The sequence below is a fragment of the Gopherus evgoodei genome, chromosome 6 (assembly GCF_007399415.2).
Source record: "Gopherus evgoodei ecotype Sinaloan lineage chromosome 6, rGopEvg1_v1.p, whole genome shotgun sequence".
Lineage (NCBI taxonomy): Eukaryota > Metazoa > Chordata > Testudines > Testudinidae > Gopherus > Gopherus evgoodei.
Window position 1 is genome coordinate 136,761,727 of NC_044327.1, and position 19,082 is coordinate 136,780,808.

At 52.6% G+C, this 19,082-nt stretch overlaps 2 protein-coding genes across 3 annotated transcripts in view; one reads left to right on the forward strand and one right to left on the reverse strand.

Moving 5' to 3' along the window:
- Positions 1 to 800: 800 nt before the first annotated feature.
- RGP1 (RGP1 homolog, RAB6A GEF complex partner 1) lies at positions 801 to 15,989 on the reverse strand. Of its 2 annotated transcripts, none has more exons than XM_030565820.1 (9): positions 15,901 to 15,989; positions 15,143 to 15,282; positions 5,176 to 5,312; positions 4,638 to 4,721; positions 3,342 to 3,491; positions 3,113 to 3,259; positions 2,526 to 2,653; positions 2,046 to 2,223; positions 801 to 1,748 (listed from the first exon to the last, which is right to left on the reverse strand). In XM_030565820.1, exons 2-9 carry the CDS (start codon positions 15,256 to 15,258, stop codon positions 1,525 to 1,527), a joined length of 1,164 nt encoding a protein of 387 aa, XP_030421680.1. In that variant the 5' UTR covers positions 15,259 to 15,282; positions 15,901 to 15,989; the 3' UTR covers positions 801 to 1,524. The 2 variants fall into 2 exon arrangements, with proteins under 2 accessions (XP_030421680.1, XP_030421679.1); XM_030565819.1 differs by having other exon boundaries at positions 2,526 to 2,703; positions 3,109 to 3,259.
- Positions 15,990 to 16,196: 207 nt separating this feature from the next.
- GBA2 (glucosylceramidase beta 2) overlaps positions 16,197 to 19,082 on the forward strand; it is a 57,277-nt gene continuing 54,391 nt past the window's right edge. Inside the window, 1 exon segment of the mRNA XM_030565821.1 lies at positions 16,197 to 17,509. Coding sequence (XP_030421681.1) covers positions 17,334 to 17,509 — 176 coding nt within the window. The 5' untranslated portion in view covers positions 16,197 to 17,333.

The following is a 19,082-nucleotide window of genomic DNA, read 5'->3' on the forward strand; positions in this document are numbered from 1 at the left end:
GCCTTTGGGTGTGGGGGCAAAAACCTCCTCTGGAACCACTGCAGCCCCTGCACCCACAGCTCCCTGGGGCAGAAGGAGCCTGCCTGCACCACGTGCCCCTCCAGCCCTGGTGACGCAGCAGAGCCCTGCCTGGAGGCACTGGTGTGCTGGGGGTACAGGGTGAACCAGGCCATGCCTCAGGTAGCGCAGAGTCTGACCCCCCTGGGCGAGACCTGGCAGATGGGAAGTGTGAGCGCCCAGGAGCCCTGCTGGGGCTCAGCGAGCTGAAGCGACCCACGCACCAGCTGTGACCTGGCTGCCCTGGCAGCCTGGTCCAGCCAGCACCGCATCTATGTTTTGCAGAACCTTGTGTAGATGTTTCTGTTCTTGCAATAAAAGTATCAGTTAAATCCCACGAGGGCTCTGGCCAGTGACTGTCTGAGGGAGGGGGCAGCTCCCAGTAGCGGGAAAGGGCCCCATATCACACCCCCTGCACAGAACACATGCTGTCCCTCAACCAGGGACAGGCCAGGCCACACTCAGCAACTGGGCTGTTTGCTCAGAGCCAGTGTGGGACGTGGCAGGAACGGTCTGTGGGTCAGCAAGGAAACATCCCACCACCAGGCAGGGGCAGTTACAGAGACCCCTTCTCCCCAGCACACAGTAGAGTTAGGGCAGTTACAGGGATCCCACCCCCAGGGCTGTTACAGAGACCCCCCCTTCCCCGCAAAGGACAGAGTTAGGGCTGTTACAGGAAAAACACACACACACACACACACATAGCAGAGCCTGGGCTGCTGTAAGGACCCGGGAAGGCTGTGGGCTGGGCACTCAGGTGTTTATTACTTTGCACACAGAGCAGACACTTTATCGGGCTGCCGAGGAAAGAACTCAGGAGCCTGGAGGGGTCGGGCCTGGCCCCAGTCAATCCAGCACTTGGAGCACAGTGCTGGAGTGAAGCTGCTGCCTGTCTTGTGGGAGGGGGTCTCCCTCTGCTGGGGTTGTCCCAGGCAGGGGGCTGTTGCAGGGCTGACTCTACCAGACGAGACTGCAGTTCCCACGTGGGATGGACACGTCCCAGGGCAGTCACAGGCTGGAGGGTTGTCGCTCCCAGCTGGGGGCAGGGGCACTGGACATGTGTCAGCTGGAGATGAGGGGGGAGATCCCAGCGGGAATGAGCGTGGGCTTCCCAGGAGACTGGCGCAGGTAGTCACTGGAAGGGCGACCTTCTCCCTTCCCTGGGCTGGGCACGAGGCCCCACATTGGGGAGAAAGCAGCCAGGCCGCCCCTGACAGAGAGCACTGGGGTTCCTGTGCACGCCCAGGTGACCAGGAGCCTGGCTCCCGATGCAGAGAGATGCAGCTCAGGAAGAAGCCAGCTAGTGCTGGGCACCGAGTGGTGTCTCTCACACAGGCAGGGCCGCACAGCTGGCACAGGGCCTGGTGCAGGGCTCAGAGTGGGCCTGTGTCCCGCCACTTGGCAGCTGCTGTCCCCAGTGGGTGGTGTGACTGGCGCCCCAGCCTCCCACCTAGGTCCTGCCCCAGCTCAGATAGTGATGGAGTTTGTGCTGGAGAACTGGGACACATAGGAGGCCAGGACGGGATTGGTCGGCAGGACTTTGATGGGCAGGTCCCAGCTGAAGGTATCCACTTCGATTTGCTCCACCCCAGTCCAGGTGATGGTTTCCGACTGGTTCTCAGGGACCGTGTGGGCCTCCCCCAACTTTCGAGAGGTCACGAACTCAAAGTGCAGCCTCCACTTCAGAGACACTGCGGGTGAAAGGAGGATCAGAGGCTGCGAGTGCAACAGCACCTGGATGGCAGGGGGTCCCCGCTCCATAGCCACATTAGCACTGGCCAGCTTGGTGAAGGGATCCCCCTTTCTAGGAGGAGGGCAGCGACTCCCTGGCACAGCTGCCTCCTCTCTGGCGCCCGGCTCTGACGGGGCTATGCCAGCACAGGGCAGAGCAGGAGTCTGAGCTGGCAGGGGCAGGAGCCTTCAGGGATGGCAGTGGGGCGACGCCCACCCCCCAGTGAGTGCCAGCAGCTCCCTCCTCAGGCACTCACCAATGTTGGTGGTGAAGCCAGGCGTGGAGCTCAGCGGGACGGGGAGGCTGAAGCTGCTCCTGGCCGTATGCAGACAGGATTCCTGGTGGCGGGCATGTGTGCTGTAGGAGACGGGCTGCCCGTGCCGCCGCTGGAACTCCTCCTGGATACTCTCCTCTGTCTGCAGGCTCACTGAGTACTGGGGAGCAGGGCACACACATGAGGGAGGGCAGAGCCCTGGCTTTCAGACACCACTGCGGGATCCCAGCTGAGAGCTGTGCAGAAGGCTCGGGGGGGGGGGGGTGTTTGCTCTGAATAACTCGCAGCCCCCCCTCCCCCCAACCCAACCCACCAGGAAGCACAAGGCAGGGCCCTGGACTGCCCAGAAGCACCCAAAACAGCCCAGTGTCTGCACCACTGCTGCTAGCCCCTCTGCCCACATCCACCTCTGGCTAGACAATGGGACGGGCTGCCTGGCCGGGAAGCAGGAGCCACGCTCACCTGCAGACAGGGGATGTCCCCTTCCGAGAAGTTAAAGGTCCCGAGGATGTCTTCTCCAATCTTATAGACAGTCTTAAAGATCCCGAACTTGCCCACCTTGCCCCGGGTGTTGCTGATATTATACATGTCTGTGGAGACCGAGACAGGCAGATGAGCCAGGGCTGCAGCGACTCCCTGCCTGGAACGAAGCCACAGCCCAGGAGTGTGGCTGCAGGACAGGACTCCCCGCAAGGACAGCTCCCGGGGAGCATTTGGGGACCCCTCAGCACACGCACTGCACATGCTGGTTACAAAGGGGCCCTGGCTGGCTATGGACAGAGATGCTTTCATCTGTTAGGGCCTTTACGCAGGCAGGGCAGCGTGGGTGAACTGTCAGAACGTCAGGGCTTTGGGCACGCAGTGAGGCTGCTGGATTGGCTGGTAAGAAAGATGTGCAGAGCCGCCGCTAAGGAATCCAGGGAGCTGGGAATGGCAGATGAATGGGCTGCAGTGCACACATCGGCTGGGGGCAGGGCAGAGATCGCACAGACCAGACGCACGCCGGAAGGGGCAGGGGGGACAGTAAGATCAGGTGGGGAACAACCTACGCAGGCTGCGCCGGGAGGTGGCTGCCATCAGCAGCTCTGTGGCCAGGTCCGCCAGCCGGGAGTCTTTCTTCACCCCCTCCTCCTCCTCCAGGAAGGGGTTCGAGGGGGCAACCACTTCGTCCTGGGGGAACTGATAATCTTTGAGCCCTGGGGAGAGAGCGCAGCAAGGGTCACAGCCTGGCAGTGGGCTGGGCGCGCCCTGCCGGGAGAGGGCCACAGCGGGCCTTACCGTGCAGCACCAGCACCCTGAAGGGCACGCGTAGCAGCTTGATGGGAGAGTTCACCCGCTGGCAGCCGATGGTCAGCTTGTACACGTACTTCACCGACTGCCCCCTGAAGGAGGGCGGCCCGTCCACAGGCAGCGTCTCGCAGTATGAGTCTGAAACAAGAGGGGCAGGGCTCACTGTCAGTCGGTCAGGGCGGCTCCAGGCACCAGCGCAGCCTGGGGCGTTAAGCCCTCGGGGGCGGGCTGCCAGTAGCTCTGAGGGCGGCAGTCAGGCAGCCTTCGGCGGCATTTCTGTGGGGCTCCGCCGGTCCCGCAGTTTTGGCAGCAATTCGGTGGCGGGCATGCCGAAGGCGCGGGACCGGCAGATCACCCGCAGAAATGCCGCCAAATCCGCGTGACCAGTGGGCCTCCCGCAGAAACACTGCTGAAGGCCCATGACTGCCGTGCTTGGGGCCGCAAAAGACAGAGCCGCCCCTGCCATGGGTCTTACAATGGAAAGAGCTGAGCAATCTTAACTGTGGGTGCCACTGCCAGCTTTGCCTATACTCCCTGGAACACGGCCATAGTCTCTCCTCACAGAACACCTGAGCCTCTCAAGCGTGACGGAATTACCCTTACAGCGCCCCCACCTGGGAGACAGGGATGGACTATCACCCCCATTTCACAGATGGGGAACTGACGCATAGTGGGATTCGGTGAATTGGTGGTAACGGGGGACTAACTACCCAGACATCTGTGGGAAAATTAACACAGCAAACCCCAACATTCCCAGGAAGCTCTTGGAATGCACTGGAGACAACTTTTTGTGTCAGAGAGCGGAGGGCGTACCCAGGGGGACAGCCATTTTAGACTTCATTCTGACCACAGGGAGGAACTGGCTGTGAGTCTGAAGGTGGAAAGCAACTGGGAGAAAGGGACCAGGACATGATGATTTCATGGTTCTAAGGAAAGGAAGGAGCGAGAGCAGCACAATGAATTTCACAAAAGCCGACCCAGAGAACTGGTAGGTAAGGTCCATGGGAAGAAAACAAAGGAGTTCAGGACAGCTGGCAGTTCCTCACGGAGACAACAGTAAATGCACAACTGCCAATTAGCCCAATGTGAAAGAAACGTAGAAGAATAGTAAGAGGCCAATATAGCTTCATCGGCAGTTCTTTAATGACTTGAAACTCAGAAAGATATCCTACAGGAAATGGGAACGTGGGTGAATTGCTAAGGAGGGGTACAAAGAGCAGCACAAGCTTCCAGGGACAAAATCAGGAAGGCTGAGGAATAAAATGAGTTACAGCTAGTCCTTACAGGATTTTGACTCTCCGGGATCCAGGCGCAAGTCACAAAAGAGAATCTTTGGAGGTGTGGACAGGATGCACTGACCTCGCTCTCCTGAAAGGTAAAGAACAACAACTGCTGCACAGGACCAGAGCACCAGGCGCAACCAGCCCAGTGTCCCCCTTCCCTGCTAGGTCCCTCCCAGATAGCGTGCAGTGCAGGAGGCATCCTTGCCCAGGGAGGTGATCTGCCCTGGAGCCACAGGCCTGACAGCTCTGAGAGTTTAATCCTAGCTGGGGTCACTGCTTTTCCGAGTCTCACTGTTTGGGGCCGAAGGCACCTGCAGCAGAAGCTCTGTGGGGTGATGATACAAGGTGGGAAGTATGGATTCTCTGCCCTGACTCTCGGCATGCTACAGAGCAGCCCCCCAAGCTCTCTCAGTATCAGCCATCGTTTGCTCTCTCCTCAGTCTCTTACTCCGAGTCCCTGCCACATCCCCTCACACGGACACCTCCTCTCCCCCCCCACCACCGAGGCCTGGCATAACAGAGGCCAGGCCAGCACACACCTCTGTTGGGGACAAACACTGTCTCGTTCGCAGCCTGCACATCATGCTTGCTGTCATCCGAGGGAGGCAACGCCACCCGGCTCTCGCTGGAATGAAACTGGCAGTGAATCTGGGCGCTGGCCCACGCCAGCATCTCACTGGGTGCAGAGGAGAAGAGACAAGCAGTGAGACATGGGAGGACACAGCTCAGCAGGCACCAAGGCAGGCAACACACCCAGAGGGGAGGACACAAGGGGAATCATTCTGCTCCTCATGACATCACATGCCCCGGAACCCCACTCGCTGCACTTGTCCAGCTGTGGGTGCTGAGCCCAGGCACAGGAAAGCACCTAACATATAAACCCCAAATGGTTTGGGAGATGCCTCTCCTCATGCCATAGGATTCTGCCACAGCTCTGCCCAGCAGACCCCCACACTACAGCCCCCTTAATCCAGGCGCTGCTGCTGAGGGAATTCTTCATTAGACTTTGTCCTAACAGATAACGAGCAACTGATCGCAGAACTAAAAGTTAATAGTAGCTTAGATACAAGTCATCATGACTTGATTACATTTATAATGTGCAAGCAGAATAAAGTCCAGACCTATAATATATAACCTTGGTCTTTTAACAGGGCCAATTTCACAAAGCTGAAAACAATTATAAGTTAAATCAGCTATTGCGAAGAATTGAATCAGAAAAATGTGACTGATAATTGGGGATCTTTTAAGAACACCTTACTAGAGGGCCCCAAAGCTTCCCATAACTGAGGAAGAAGACCATGCTGATTAAAAAACTGACCTGCTTTAGAGAGGAAGTTAAGGACAGCTATAACAATTAAATAGTAATATATTACAAATATAAGAAAGGGAAAGTTGATAGTAATGAATATAAATCAGAAAGTAGGAGTTGTAGAAAACTGACAAGGGAAGCAAAGGGACACAAAGAGACACATCAGGGACAGAGGTCAAGATACCGACCACCCAGCAGTAACGACTGCCCTGAACCTACGAGGAGCTTGGCTTGTTTAGCCTAACCAAAAGAAGGCTGAGGGGGGATATGATGGCTCTTTACAAATATATCAGAGGGATTAATATTAGGGAGGGAGATAAATTATTTAAGCTTAGTACCAATGTGAACACAAGAACAAATGGATATAAACTGGACACTATGAAGTTTAGACTTGAACTTAGATGAAGGTTTCTAACCATCAGAGGAGTGAAGTTCTGGAACAGCCTTCCAAGGGGAGTAGTGGGGGCAAAAGACATATCGGGCTTTAAGACTAAGCTTGATAAGTTTATGGAGGGGATGGTATGATGGGATAGCCTAATTTTGGCAATTAATCAAAGATCAGTTGCCAAATTATCAGCAGGTAAGTATGCCCAGTGGTCTGTGATGAGATGTTAGATGGGATGGGATCTGAGTTACTGCAGAGAATTCTTTCCTGGGTGCTGGCTGGTGAGTCTTGCCCACATGCTCAGGGTTTAGTTGATCGCCATACTTGGGGTTGGGAAGGAATTTTCCTCCAGGGCAGATTGGCAGAGGCCCTGGAGGTTTTTCACCTTCCCCTGCAGCGTGGGGCACAGGTCACTTGCTGGTGGATTCTCTGCAGCTTGAGGTCTTCAAACCACAATTTGAAGACTTCACTAACTCAGACATAGGTTAGGGGTTTGTTACAGGAGTGGATGGGTGAGATTCTGTGGCCTGCTTTGTGCAGGAGGTCAGACTAGATGATCATAATGGTGCCTTCTGACCTTAAAGTTTATGAGTTTCGAGCACATGGTCATTTCTTGTTCTCAAAACACTGCCATCTGCAGTGACTGACAGGATGCGGAGGTGGATCCGCCACCCAGGCCCGCTTTTCCTGGAAAGTGGCTGGACGGAGAAGTAGCACAACCACTACACTCAGGGCTTTGAGGAGCCTTACACAAGAACAGCCAGACCGGGTCAGACCAAAGGTCCATCCAGCCCAGCGTCCTGTCCGCCAACAGTGGCCAGTGCCAGGTGCCCCAGAGGGAATGAACAGAGCAGGGAATCAGCAAGTGATCCATTCCCTGTCACTCATTACCAGCTTCTGGCAAACAGAGACCTAGAGATCCTTAAGGAACAAAGCCTGAGAGCTGTCTTTGCTTTGGTTAGATATCCTCCATTGCTTTTGCACAACTGACCCTGGGGGAGAGTCTAAGTTCTGACACACAGCTTTGGCATGGATGGTACAGCTGTTGCCTCAGCAGGCTGCTAGCCAGCAGGGCCAGTTTTATGATCCGCGGGGCCCAACTGGACTACTCGGCAGCGGTCTGGGGCTTCGGCAGCACTTCGGCGGTGGGGGGTCTGCTCTGGGTTTTCCGCGGCACCGAAGGACCCCCTCGCGGCCGAAATGCCACTGAAGACCCTCGGAGCGGGGCCCCTCTTTGGCGTGGGGCCTAATTCCGGGGAATCAGGTGAATCGGCTTAAAGCTGGCCCTGCAAGCCAATATCTCCTGAGTGTCTAACATTCTCTCCCACTTGCAATGGGGGTAACTGCCTTGCTTTGACATTTTTATCATAGTATTTCTTCTGTTTTAGTTGCTTGGCCCATAGCTCTTTGTAAGTACAGCAGAACCTCAGTGTTACAAATCCCACAGTATGAACTGGCCAGTCAACCACACACCTCATCTGGAACCAGAAGTAGACAATCAGGCAGCAGCAGAGACAGAAAGAAAGACAGAAAGAAAGCGAATCCAGCACAGTACTGTGTTAAATATAAACTACTGAAAAATAAAGGGAAAGTTTGAAAAAAGATTTGATAACTAAGGAAACTGTTTCTGTGTTTGTTTCCTTTATATTCAGATGCTTAAAAGCAGCATTTTCCTTCTGCACAGTAAAGTTTTAAAGCTGTATTAAGTCAATGTTCAGTTGTAAACTTTTGAAAGAACCAGAATCTTTTGTCCCGAGTTACGAACATTTAGAGTTATGAACCACCTCCATTCCCGAGGAGTCATAACGCTGAGGCTCTCCTGGACTTGAGGGTGGCAGTCTTTGGCTCAAGACGCTTAGGAGATGAGGGAATTAAGGTTTCTGTCCTTCCGTCCACAAGTCTCTAACTGGTGTGCTGGTGATGCTAACAGGCACTGCGAATGCTGGAATAGTCTGCTAGGTCCGGCTCCCTTGACTCACCAGAGCTTTCTACCTCTTAATCAAGGTCCTTGTCATTTGCACTAGCTTTTCTGCTGACCCAGCTGACTGTGCATAGCATTCTTGAATCGCTCTATCAAGCAGAACAGGCACAATGAGCCATTTGTGAACTGTAAGCTGTGACCAAGTGGGAATATTCTGTAACATTTTAATGAGTCCTCGTTGTGCCTCAGCTCCATTGTGCTGCATTGTTACCTTGTGGGTTGGAAGGGACTGTTTGCTCTCAGAGCAGGCGGGGGCGGGGGACGACACAGGCGGGGGTATCACCAAGCTGTCTGGGCCCAGTCCCCATATCAGTGGAGCATTTGAAAAGATAAAGACAAATCCAATCGCTGGGATATTGACACCAAGCAACCAAAGCCCCAGGGGAATCAGGATTTCCCCACCTCTCAGCAGGGAGGCTGAGCACCATTCCCCAGCTGGAGAACAAAAGACTGGGGAGGAAGGAGGTGGGAGATCAGAACTGGCAGCTGGGAGGAGCCAGGACTCTCACCTGGAGTCTGACAAAGGAGATCAAAGAAAATGGATTCCCTACAGCGTGGCTGGGCTCTGGGTTGGCCAGACTGGACGATGCTCCAACTGTCAGTTCTCTGGGCTTCCCTAAGGGCTCCCTGTGCTGTGTCCAGGTGACGGACAGACCCAGTCACCCGACTGTTCTGGCAGCGCTGGGTGAGTGTCGCTGCAGATGCTGGGCGAGGTGCATTAATCCCTGTGGAGTGGACAGGTCTCCCCTCAGTGGGACTCACTGAGCAGAACTCATGGGGTGAAGTAGAGGGGCTGTAGGCCCAGAGGTCCAGTCTGAGGAGGCGGTGAAGCTGCTTGGCTGACCATGGAGGAAGAATGAGACCCTTAGGGGGTCTGGCACACTGAGGGGGCTCCTCTTAAAGACCGCTCCAAAGGCAGGGCTGTAGCACTGATCCAGTGGATCCGTGATATGAGCTATTCACTCTTATTATTTCACCTGGCATCTCTAGGATTTACCCTGCAGTACCAGCCCCATTTAGAGAAAATGAGAGTGGCAGTTCACCATTAAGTGGCAATCTCTTTCCTGCTTCATTCAGAGAGATTAGTGCCAACCTTGGACCATAAGAACGGCCATAGTGGGTCAGACCAAAAGTCCATCTAGCCCACTATCTTGTCTGTCGACAGTGGCCAAGCCAGGAGCCCCAGAGGGAATGAACAGAACAGGTAAAAATCGAGTGATCCAGCCCCTGTATCCCATTCCCAGCTCCTGCCAAACAGGCTCGGGACACCATCTCTGCCCAGCCTGCTAATAGCCACTGATGGACCCATCCTCCATCTTATCTAGTTCTTTTTTGAACCCTGTTATAATCTTGGCCTTCACAGCATCCTCTGGCAAGGAGTTCCACAGGTTGACTGTGCGTTGCAAGAAAAAAAACTTTCTTTTGTTTGTTTTAAATCTGCTGCCTATTAATTTCATTGGGTGACCCCTAGTAGTTGTGTTATGAGGAGGAGTAAATAACACTTCCCTACTCACTTTCTCCACACCAGTCATGATTTTATAGACCTCTATCATATCTCCCCCTTAGTCATCTCTTTCCCAAGCTGAAAAGTCCCAGTCTTATTAATCTCTCCTCATATGACAGCCATTCCATACCCTTAATCATTTTTGTTGCCCTTTTCTAAACTTTTTCCAATACTCACACATCTTTTTTTTGAGATGGGGCGACCACATCTGCACGCAGTATTCAAGATGTGGGTGTACCAGGGATTTACACAGAGGCAATATGATATTTTCTGTCCTATTATCTATCCCTTTCTTAATGATTCCCAGCATTCTGTTTGCTTTTTTTGCTGGACGCTGCACACTGAGTGGATGTTTCAGAGAACTATCCACAATGACTCCAAAATCTTTTTCTTGAGAGGTAACAGCAAATTTAGATCCCATCATTTTATATGTAGAGTTGGGATTACGTTTTCCAACGTGCATTACTTTGCATTTATCAACACTGAATTTCATCTGCCATTTTGTTGCCCAGTCACCCAGTTTTGAGAGATCCTTTTGTAGCTCTTCGCAGTCTGCCTGGGACTTAATTATCTTGAGTAGTTTTGTATCATCTGCAGATTTTTCCACCTCATTGTTTACCCCTTTTTCCAGATCATTTATGAATATGAATATGTTGAATAAGACTGATCCCAGAAGAGATCCCTGGGGGACACCACTATTTACCTCTCTCCATTCTGAAAATTGATCATTTATTCCTACCCTTTGTTCCCTGCCTTTTAACCAGTTACTCATCCCTGAGAAGATCTTCCCTCTTATCCCATGACTGCTTACTTTGCATAAGAGCCTTTGGCGAGGGACCTTGTCAAAGGCTTTCTGAAAGTCCAAGTACACTATATGCACTGGATCCCCCTTGTCCACATGCTTGTTGACCCCCTCAAATAATTCTAGTAGATTGGTGAGGCATGATTCCCCTTTAAAAAAAACATATTGACTCTTCCTCAACAAATTACGTTAATCTATATGTCTGACAATTTTGTTCTTTACTATAGTTTCAATCAGTTTGCAGAGTATTGAAGTCAGGCTTACTGGCCTATAATTGCCAGAATCACCTCCAGAGTCCTTTTTAAAAATTGCCATCACATTAGCTAACCTCCAGTCATTTGGTCCAGAAGCTGATTTAAATAATAGGTTACAAACTACAGTTAGTAGTTTTGCAATTTCACATTGGAGTTCCTTCAGAACTGTGGGGTGAATGCCATCTGGTCCTGATGACTTATTACTGTTTAGTTTATCATTTGTTCTAACACCTCCTCTAATGACACCTCAATCTGGGACATTTCCTCAGATTTGTCACCTAAAAAGAATGGTTCAGGTTTGGGAATCTCCCTCACATTCTCAATCGTGAAGACCGATGCAAAGAATCATTTAGTTTCTCTGCAATGGCCTTATCGTCCTTGAGTGCTCCTTTAGCACCTCGATCGTCCAGTGGCCCCACTGGTTGTTTAGCAGGCTTCCTGCTTCTGATGTACTTAGAAGGTTTTTTGCAATTACTTATTGAGTCTTTGGATAGCTGTCCTTCAAATTCTTTTTTGGCCTTCCTAATTATATTTTTAAACTTCATTTGCCAGAGTTTATGCTCCTTTTACTTTGTCGTTTAGTCACGGTGGCATTTTTTAGGTTCTCTTCCTATGTTTTTTAATTTGGGGTATACATTTAAGTTGAGCCTCTATTATGGTGTCTTTAAAAACTTTCCATTCAGCTTTCAGGGATTTTAATTTTGGTGCTGTACCTTTTAATTTCTGTTTAATTAACTTCCTCATTTTTGTGTAGGCCCTCTTTCTGAAATTAAATGCTACAGTGTTGGGCTGCTGTGGTGTTTTCCCTTGCACAGGGATATGAAATCTAATTATATTATGGTCACTATTACCAAGCAGTCCAGTTATATTCACCTCTTGGACTAGATCTTTTGCTCCACTTAGGACTAAATCAAGAATTGCCTCTTCTCTTGTGGGTTTCAGGACTAGCTACTCCAAGAAGCAGTCATTTAAGGTGTCAAGAAACTTTATCTCTGCATCCTGTCCTGAGGTGACATGTACCCAGTCAATATGGGGATAGTTAAAATCCCCCGTTATTATTGAGTTTATTTTAATAGCCTCTCTAATCTCCCTGAGCATTTCCCAGTAACTATCACCATCCTGGTCAGGTAGGCGGTAATATATCCCTACTGCTATAGTCTTAGAGTGTGGAATTACTACCCATAGAGATTCTATGGTAGTTTGGTTCATTTAAGATTTTTACTTCATTTGATTCTACGCTTTCTTTCACATATAGTGCCACTCCCCCACCAGCACGACTGTTCTGTCCTTATGATATATTTTGTACCCTGGTATTACTGTGTCCCATTGATTATCTTCATTCCACCATGTTTCTGTGATGCCTGTTATATCAATATCCTCGTTTAATACGAGGCACTCTACTTCACCCACCTTATGATTTAAACTTCTAGTCTTTGTATATAAGCACTTTCAAAACTTGTCACTTTTTAGCTGTCTGCCATTACATGATGTAATTGAATGGGGCTTTTTTTCATTTGACTGTTTCTCATCAGATCCTAGTTGTATTTTATCAACGTCCATCCTCTCCTCCTTACTAGGACATAGAGAATCTCCATTAATAGATCCTCCCCTAAGGGATGTCTTTGTCCAAAGCACATGCTCCTCCACACCTGTCAGCTTCCCCCAGCCCTTAGTTTAAAAACTGTTCTACAACCTTTTTAATTTTTAGTGCCAGCAATCTGGTTCCATTTTGGTTTAGGAGGAGTCCATCCTTCCTTTTTAGGCTCTCCCTTACCCAAAAGTTTCCCCAGTTCCTAATAAATCTAAATCCCTCCTCCCTACACCTTTGTCTCATCCACATGTTGAGACCCTGCAGTTCTGCCGGTCTAACTGGCCCTGTGCGTGAAGCTGGAAGCATTTCAGAGAATGTTACCATGGAGGTTCTGGACTTCAATCTCAAGGGCATTCAGGAAATGGATGCTATTTTAAGGATCTTCAGCATTTTGTTTCCTTTATTTACTGCAGATTTCCAGACTTAGATCCTTTATCTTCAGGAGCAGCATTTATGCCTGGCTAGACAGGACATCTAGACTCTGCTCTCACACATCTTGATATGTCAATGGGCACCATGAATTACACCTGGTATTTCTCCGGCATGTTGAGTAGACCACGAACAATGTTCTTTGCACAGAATCTCCGTATGCAGCAAATTCATTTTAAAATGTTTTTATTCTGAGAGGTGGCTCGGCCTTTCTGCCAACCATCGCTCTCGAATAACTGTCTCAAGTTCTTGTCTGGGTGGTCACTATGTGATTCTTACCACAGCTGGTTAGATTTTGCTTTGGAATGGGTTGTACTTGAGTCACATTTACTTCACATTCTTCTTCTTGCAAGTCTTCCACTATTCACAGGCCCTCTTGAAAGCATGTTTGCTGTAAGAAGCTTCTACTAAGACATGTCTCACATGTGATGGTTACTCTTGTAATTTCATGATCCTTTTCTGAATTCTAAGTGATGCTTTGTACAATGTTTTCTGTATTGTGTCTTCCAACACTTTATGGTCTGTTTCTAAACTGACCAATTTCTGTCCATCAATATATTAATTAAATAGTGCATATCCGAACATAAGAGCAGCCACACTAGGTCAGACCAAAGGTCCATCTAGCCCAGTATCCTGTCTTCTGACAGTGGGCAATGCCAGGTGCCCCAGAGGGAATGAACAGAACAGGGAATCATCAAGTGATCCCTCCCCTGTCGCCCACTCCCAGCTCCTGGCAAATAGAGGCTAGGGACACCATCCCTGCCCATCCTGGCTAACAGCCATTGATGGACCCGTCCTCCATGAACTTACCTAGTTCTTTTTTGAACCCTGCTATAGTGTTGGCCTTCACAACATCCTCTGGCAAAGAGTTCCACAAGATGACTCTGCGTTTGTTTAAACCTGCTGCCTATTAATTTCAGTTGGTGACTCATAGTTCTTGTGTTATGAGAAGGAGTAAATAACACTTCCTGATTTACTTTCTCTATACCCCACTCACAATTTTATAGATCTCTGTCATATCCCCTGCCCCCATTTTATTAATCTCTCCTCATATGGAAGCTGTTCCGTACCCCTAATCATTTTTATTTATCTTTTCTGTACCTTTTCCAATTTCAATATAGTACATCTTCTTTGACATAGAGCAACCACATCTGCACGCAGTATTCAAGGTGTGGGCATACCATGGATTTATATAGAGACAATATGATATTTTCAGTCTTATTAACTATTCCTTTCTGAATGATTCCCAACTTTCCACCCGCTTCTCTGAATGCCGTGGCACACAACCAAACAACTGCCAGTGTTTCTTTTTCAATGTGAGCATAGTTCTGCTAAGTTGTGCTTTCACCCTTGCTTTGGGGGAATCATCTTGCAGGAGGTCAGCACCAAAACCAGGAGCTTGCATCACCCGAGACCTCAGCCCTTTGTTAATCCGAGAGTATTTCGGAACAGGTGCTTCTGACAGTTACACATTTCAACTGCCAAAAACTTTTCTCTCGACACTTGTGGCCACGTCTCTAGGTGGAAATTTGCGCAGAGCATTCAACTGTGACAAATTTGGGATGAATTTACTCAGAAAAATTAACACTCCTACCACGGCTGTGGGGCAGTTATGTACATGCAAACTGTATGTGTCCAAGTGTTACCTCCTCCCTGGCCCTTCATCCACGGCTCTTATGGTGGTGTGTGAGGCCGCTGGGGGCAGGACTCTGGCTGTATGTCTGTGCAGTGCTCAGCAGAAAGATGTCCTGATGCCAAGCGGAGCCCCTGGGTGCTCCAGTAAGTAACTATTCTGCTCTCAGTGACCGGTCCACCCGGGGGGAACCAGCCCTTCAGGATTAAAAGCCAGTTTAGCTTCATTCTTCCTCTGTACCTCGTGTGTCATTTCAGTCACTCCAGACTGGGGGGAGGGGGGTGGTGGTGGTGGTGGCGGCGGCGGAGGCTTCATCTCACCCACAGTCAGATCCTTTGCCTAGTTTATTCCCTTTGGCCAAACTGACCTGACCCTGCAGGCCTGGTTACTAAGTCCCAGTTCAGTGGTGCCTGAGCAGTGGGGCCCTGTGGGGTGAAGAAGGCTGTAAAGTGACAAGGCCACAGCATCCCCTCGTGCCCCCTTCTCCCAGGACCCCACCCTGGCCTCCTCTCTGCTCTGGAGGCCAGTCCCTGCCCTGGCCAGGCTGGCACCCACCTCCACGGGGCTGCGGGGGGACCCTGTCTGTGCTGGGGGAGGGGGTTCCAGGGCAGCTGGTACCTGCTGGCGGAGGTGGAGGTGGCGGAGAGCGGGTTGGTGAAGACGATCCCACATTCCAGCATCTCTCCAGCCAGGAAGACGGGCCCACGGCTCAGCTGGGCCAGAACCTCGATCATGGCTCCGGCTGGCGCCGCCTGTACCTGCAACACGCCACAGACCCCGGCTGAACGGACACATGGGCGGGGGGAGCAGAGACCCAAACCCCCACACATACCATGCCCCGGTGGGGGCGGATCCTGAGCCCCCCCACACCCCACCCCGAGACACGACCACCCACACACCCAGAGACCCGAACCCCCCAACACACACACCGCCCCAGACGGGGGGGATCCTGAGCCCCCCCGAGACCCGAACCCCCCAACACACACACCGCCCCAGACGGGGGGGGATCCTGAGCCCCCCTCGAGACACGACCACACACACACCCCGAGACCCGAACCCCCCAACACACACACCGCCCCAGACGGGGGGGGATCCTGAGCCCCCCTCGAGACACGACCACACACACACCCCGAGACCCGAACCCCCCAACACACACACCGCCCCAGACGGGGGGGGATCCTGAGCCCCCCCACACGCCACCCCGACACCCGAACCCCCCCCATCGCGCCTCGGGGGGGCAGAGACCCGAACCCCGCGGGCAGCCGGGCTGGGAGGGACCCAGGCGTCCGGGCGGCCTTCGGCCAAGACTGCTACTTGGGCTTCCTGCCGCGGGGCTGCCCCGAGCCCTGCCCCGCCCGCGGGCCCCGCTCACTCACCCGCGTGACACCGGGACCCTCCGCAGCGCAGAAAGCGACCCCGGCCCGCCCGGAGAAGCTCGGGCGCCGCTCGGCTCCGTCCGGGAATGTTCGGCTTCCCTCGGAAAGGCTCGGGCGCCGCTCGGCTCCGTCCGGGAATGTTCGGCTCCCCTCGGAAAGTCTCGGGCGCCGCTCGGCTCCGTCCGGGAATGTTCGGCTCCCCTCGGAAAGGCTCGGGCGCCGCTCGGCTCCGTCCGGGAATCTTCGGCCCCGCTCGGCCGGGTTCGCAGTCCCATCTCCGCTCCGCCCCGCCCCGCCGCGCCGGCCGAGCCGGTTGGGCTTCGGGCCGGTTTCCTCCAGTCCCGCCTTTCGGTGCCCGTCGAGCTCGCAGGGTGAGGCCGGTCAGCGCCCGGCGGGGGGTGTTTGCAGACGGACCGCTACGGGGGTGGGCAGCCAGCCAGCCAGCCCGTGGGGCGCTTCCCGACGGACGGACGGACGGACGGACAGGCACCGTGGGGGGGGGTTTGCAGACGGACAGGAACCGGGGAGAGGTGACAGACGGGCAGGTAGGTAAGCAGGCACCGGGGGTGTTTGCAGACGGACAGGAACCAGGGGTGTTTGCAGACGGACAGGTAGGTAGGCAGGCACCGAGGGTTGCAGACGGACAGGAACCGGGGAGAAGTGACAGACGGGCAGGTAGGTAAGCAGGCACCGGGGGTGTTTGCAGACGGACAGGAACCAGGGGTGTTTGCAGACGGACAGGTAGGTAGGCAGGCACCGGGGGTGTTTGCAGAGGGACAGGTAGGTAGGCAGGCACTGAGGGTTGCAGACGGACAGGTAGGCAGGCAGGCACCGAGTGTTGCAGACGGACAGGAACCGGGGAGAAGTGACAGACGGACAGGTAGGTAGGTAGGCACCGGGGGTGTTTGCAGACGGACAGGTAGGCAGGCAGGCACCGGGGGTGTTTGCAGACGGACAGGTAGGTAGGCAGGCACCGAGTGTTGCAGACGGACAGGAACCGGGGAGAAGTGACAGACGGACAGGTAGGTAGGCAGGCACCAGGGGTGTTTGCAGACGGACAGGTAGGTAGGTAGGCACCGGGGGTGTTTGCAGACGGACAGGCACCGGCGGGGCTCGCTGAGCCCGCTGCAGAGGCAGGTGCTGCCCGCGAGGGCGAAGCGCTGAGCTCTGCCCCAGGGCGGCCAGGGCTTTGGATAGGGCCTGGGGCGGGGTGTGTGGGGCGGCAGCTGTTACTGACCCCCGTGTGTGTCTTGCCCGGGGCTCTGTTCTGGGGGAAGGGGGCCAGGCAGGGCCGGGGCTGAGCACACTGAGCAGCGCACCCTGAGCCGGGCACCAGGGTGGGGACTGCACCCTGAGCTGGACGCTGGGGGTGGACGACCTGCACCCTGAGCCAGACACGGGACAAGGAAGCTGCTTGGGCAGACGGGGCAGCAATGGCGGACAGCGCCAAGCTGATGGAGCAGTTTGAGGGCACTGCCCATGGGCACCAGGTGCCATCATCTGGCTGGCGGATCTGTCTGGCCCATGAGTTTGCGGAGAAGAGGAAACCCTACAAAGCCTCGGACGTCTCTGCCTACGACGTGGTGAAATACCTGGCCCTGGGCATGCGGTAGGTGGTTCTTCCCTTCTGTGGCCATTGTGCACTTCAATGCCCCTTCGCAGCGCACTGCGATCACTGGTCCCTTTCTCCTCCTCAGGGAATTCAATGAGCTATCCACAGGCCACCTGCCTGGTCAGTATCCTTGGGCGCTTTGCCTTGCCTTGTTTGTCTGAGAGCCTGGCAGGGCCTCCCCCAGCTCTTCTCCCTGCCACCCTGGAGTGGACAGACCTGTCAGTCCTGCCAGATTCTCCCCACGTGCATCCCCCCCTCGTTATCTCCCTGGTGTCTTGGCCTCTGGGTGCATGTCCCAGTCTGGTGGATAGATTGGCACGGTAGGCAGTGGACTTTGGTCTTCTGAACTTCTCCTCTCCTCGGCTGGAGGCAGCTCTTCTTGGGGTTGTTTTTTCCTTGTCTTGCTCATGAGCACAGAGGAGGAGGGGAACACACCTGCAGGATAGACTGTGTTCTGAGTGGGGTCGTAGTGCCACTATAAGTTAAGGTTGCACCAGTATTTCCATTTTACAGGGGTGAAAAATGGTCCCTGGAAAGCTCCTAGTGCAGTGGTTCTCACCCTTTCCAGACGAATGCGCCCCTTTCAGGAGACTGATTTGTCATGTGTACCCCCAGATTTCACCTCATTTAAAAACTACTTGCTTACAAAATCAGACAGAGAAATACAGTAGTATCGGAGCATGCTATGACTGACAAATTGCTTATGTTTTATTTTTTACCATATAATTATAAATTGATCGGAATATAAATATTGTATTCACATTTCAGTGTGTGGTCTATAGGTCAGAACAAACAACTCGTTGTCTGTACAAAATTTTAGTTTGCACTGAGTTCGCTTGTGCTTTTGATGTAGCTTGTAAAACTAGACAAATATTTAGATGAGTTGATGTACCCCCTAGAAGACCTCTGAGTACCCCCAGCGGTACACGTGCCTGGCTGAGAACCACTGTCCTAGAGTATCAGTGTCAAGTGTTTACTGTATTTATTAATGGCTTGTTTTTAATTTGGCAGTTTGTGGTGATAAAATCTAATGTAAGGCTAGTTATTACTGTTCTTATAAAGTGCCATGTGATTATAATTTGTCTAGGGTCTGACACTCGTTAGATGCTCTCTTAATGACCAGAACAGCCTGAGATCTGAAACGTGTGCGATTCTGTGCTATGAATAGATTGGACAATGGCTGTTAAGTTGCAACATGTTTTTAGATACATAGTTACTCAAGGGTTAAAAGTGACTGTTGGAATGTTGGCAGAGAATTACTGTTACTGATCAGGGTCCTGGTTGCTATTTACCACGTGTACCTCGCGCTTGCTTTCCTGTGTGGCCCTTGTTACTGTCACATCTGAGCCTAATCATTTGCCTTTTCCTCGCCTTAGCTGTGTGAGATGGGGCCACGGGGGAACTGAGGCATCCTCACAGGTCACAAACGCTGGTCTGCAGCAGAGCTGAGCTCTTGCGTTCCTGGGGCCACTGTACCTGTATTTCTCCTCCGGGGCTCAGCAAGGGCACCCACCCTTGGATTCCAACTCCCCAGTTGCTTCCTTTCTGGGGGGAGACCCACATCTCTCTC

Bases quoted from the DNA above. Each gene is read 5' to 3' on its own strand.
- RGP1 (XM_030565819.1), bottom strand. From the start codon at position 15,258: ATGATCGAGGTTCTGGCCCAGCTGAGCCGTGGGCCCGTCTTCCTGGCT. The intron at 4,722-5,175 runs GTGTGTGCTGGC...TTTACCTTTCAG, and splicing joins AGTGTTTGTCCCCAACAGAG to GAGAGCGAGGTCAGTGCATC. The intron at 3,492-4,637 runs GTAAGGACTAGC...CTCTTGTTTCAG, and splicing joins TCCCGGAGAGTCAAAATCCT to ACTCATACTGCGAGACGCTG.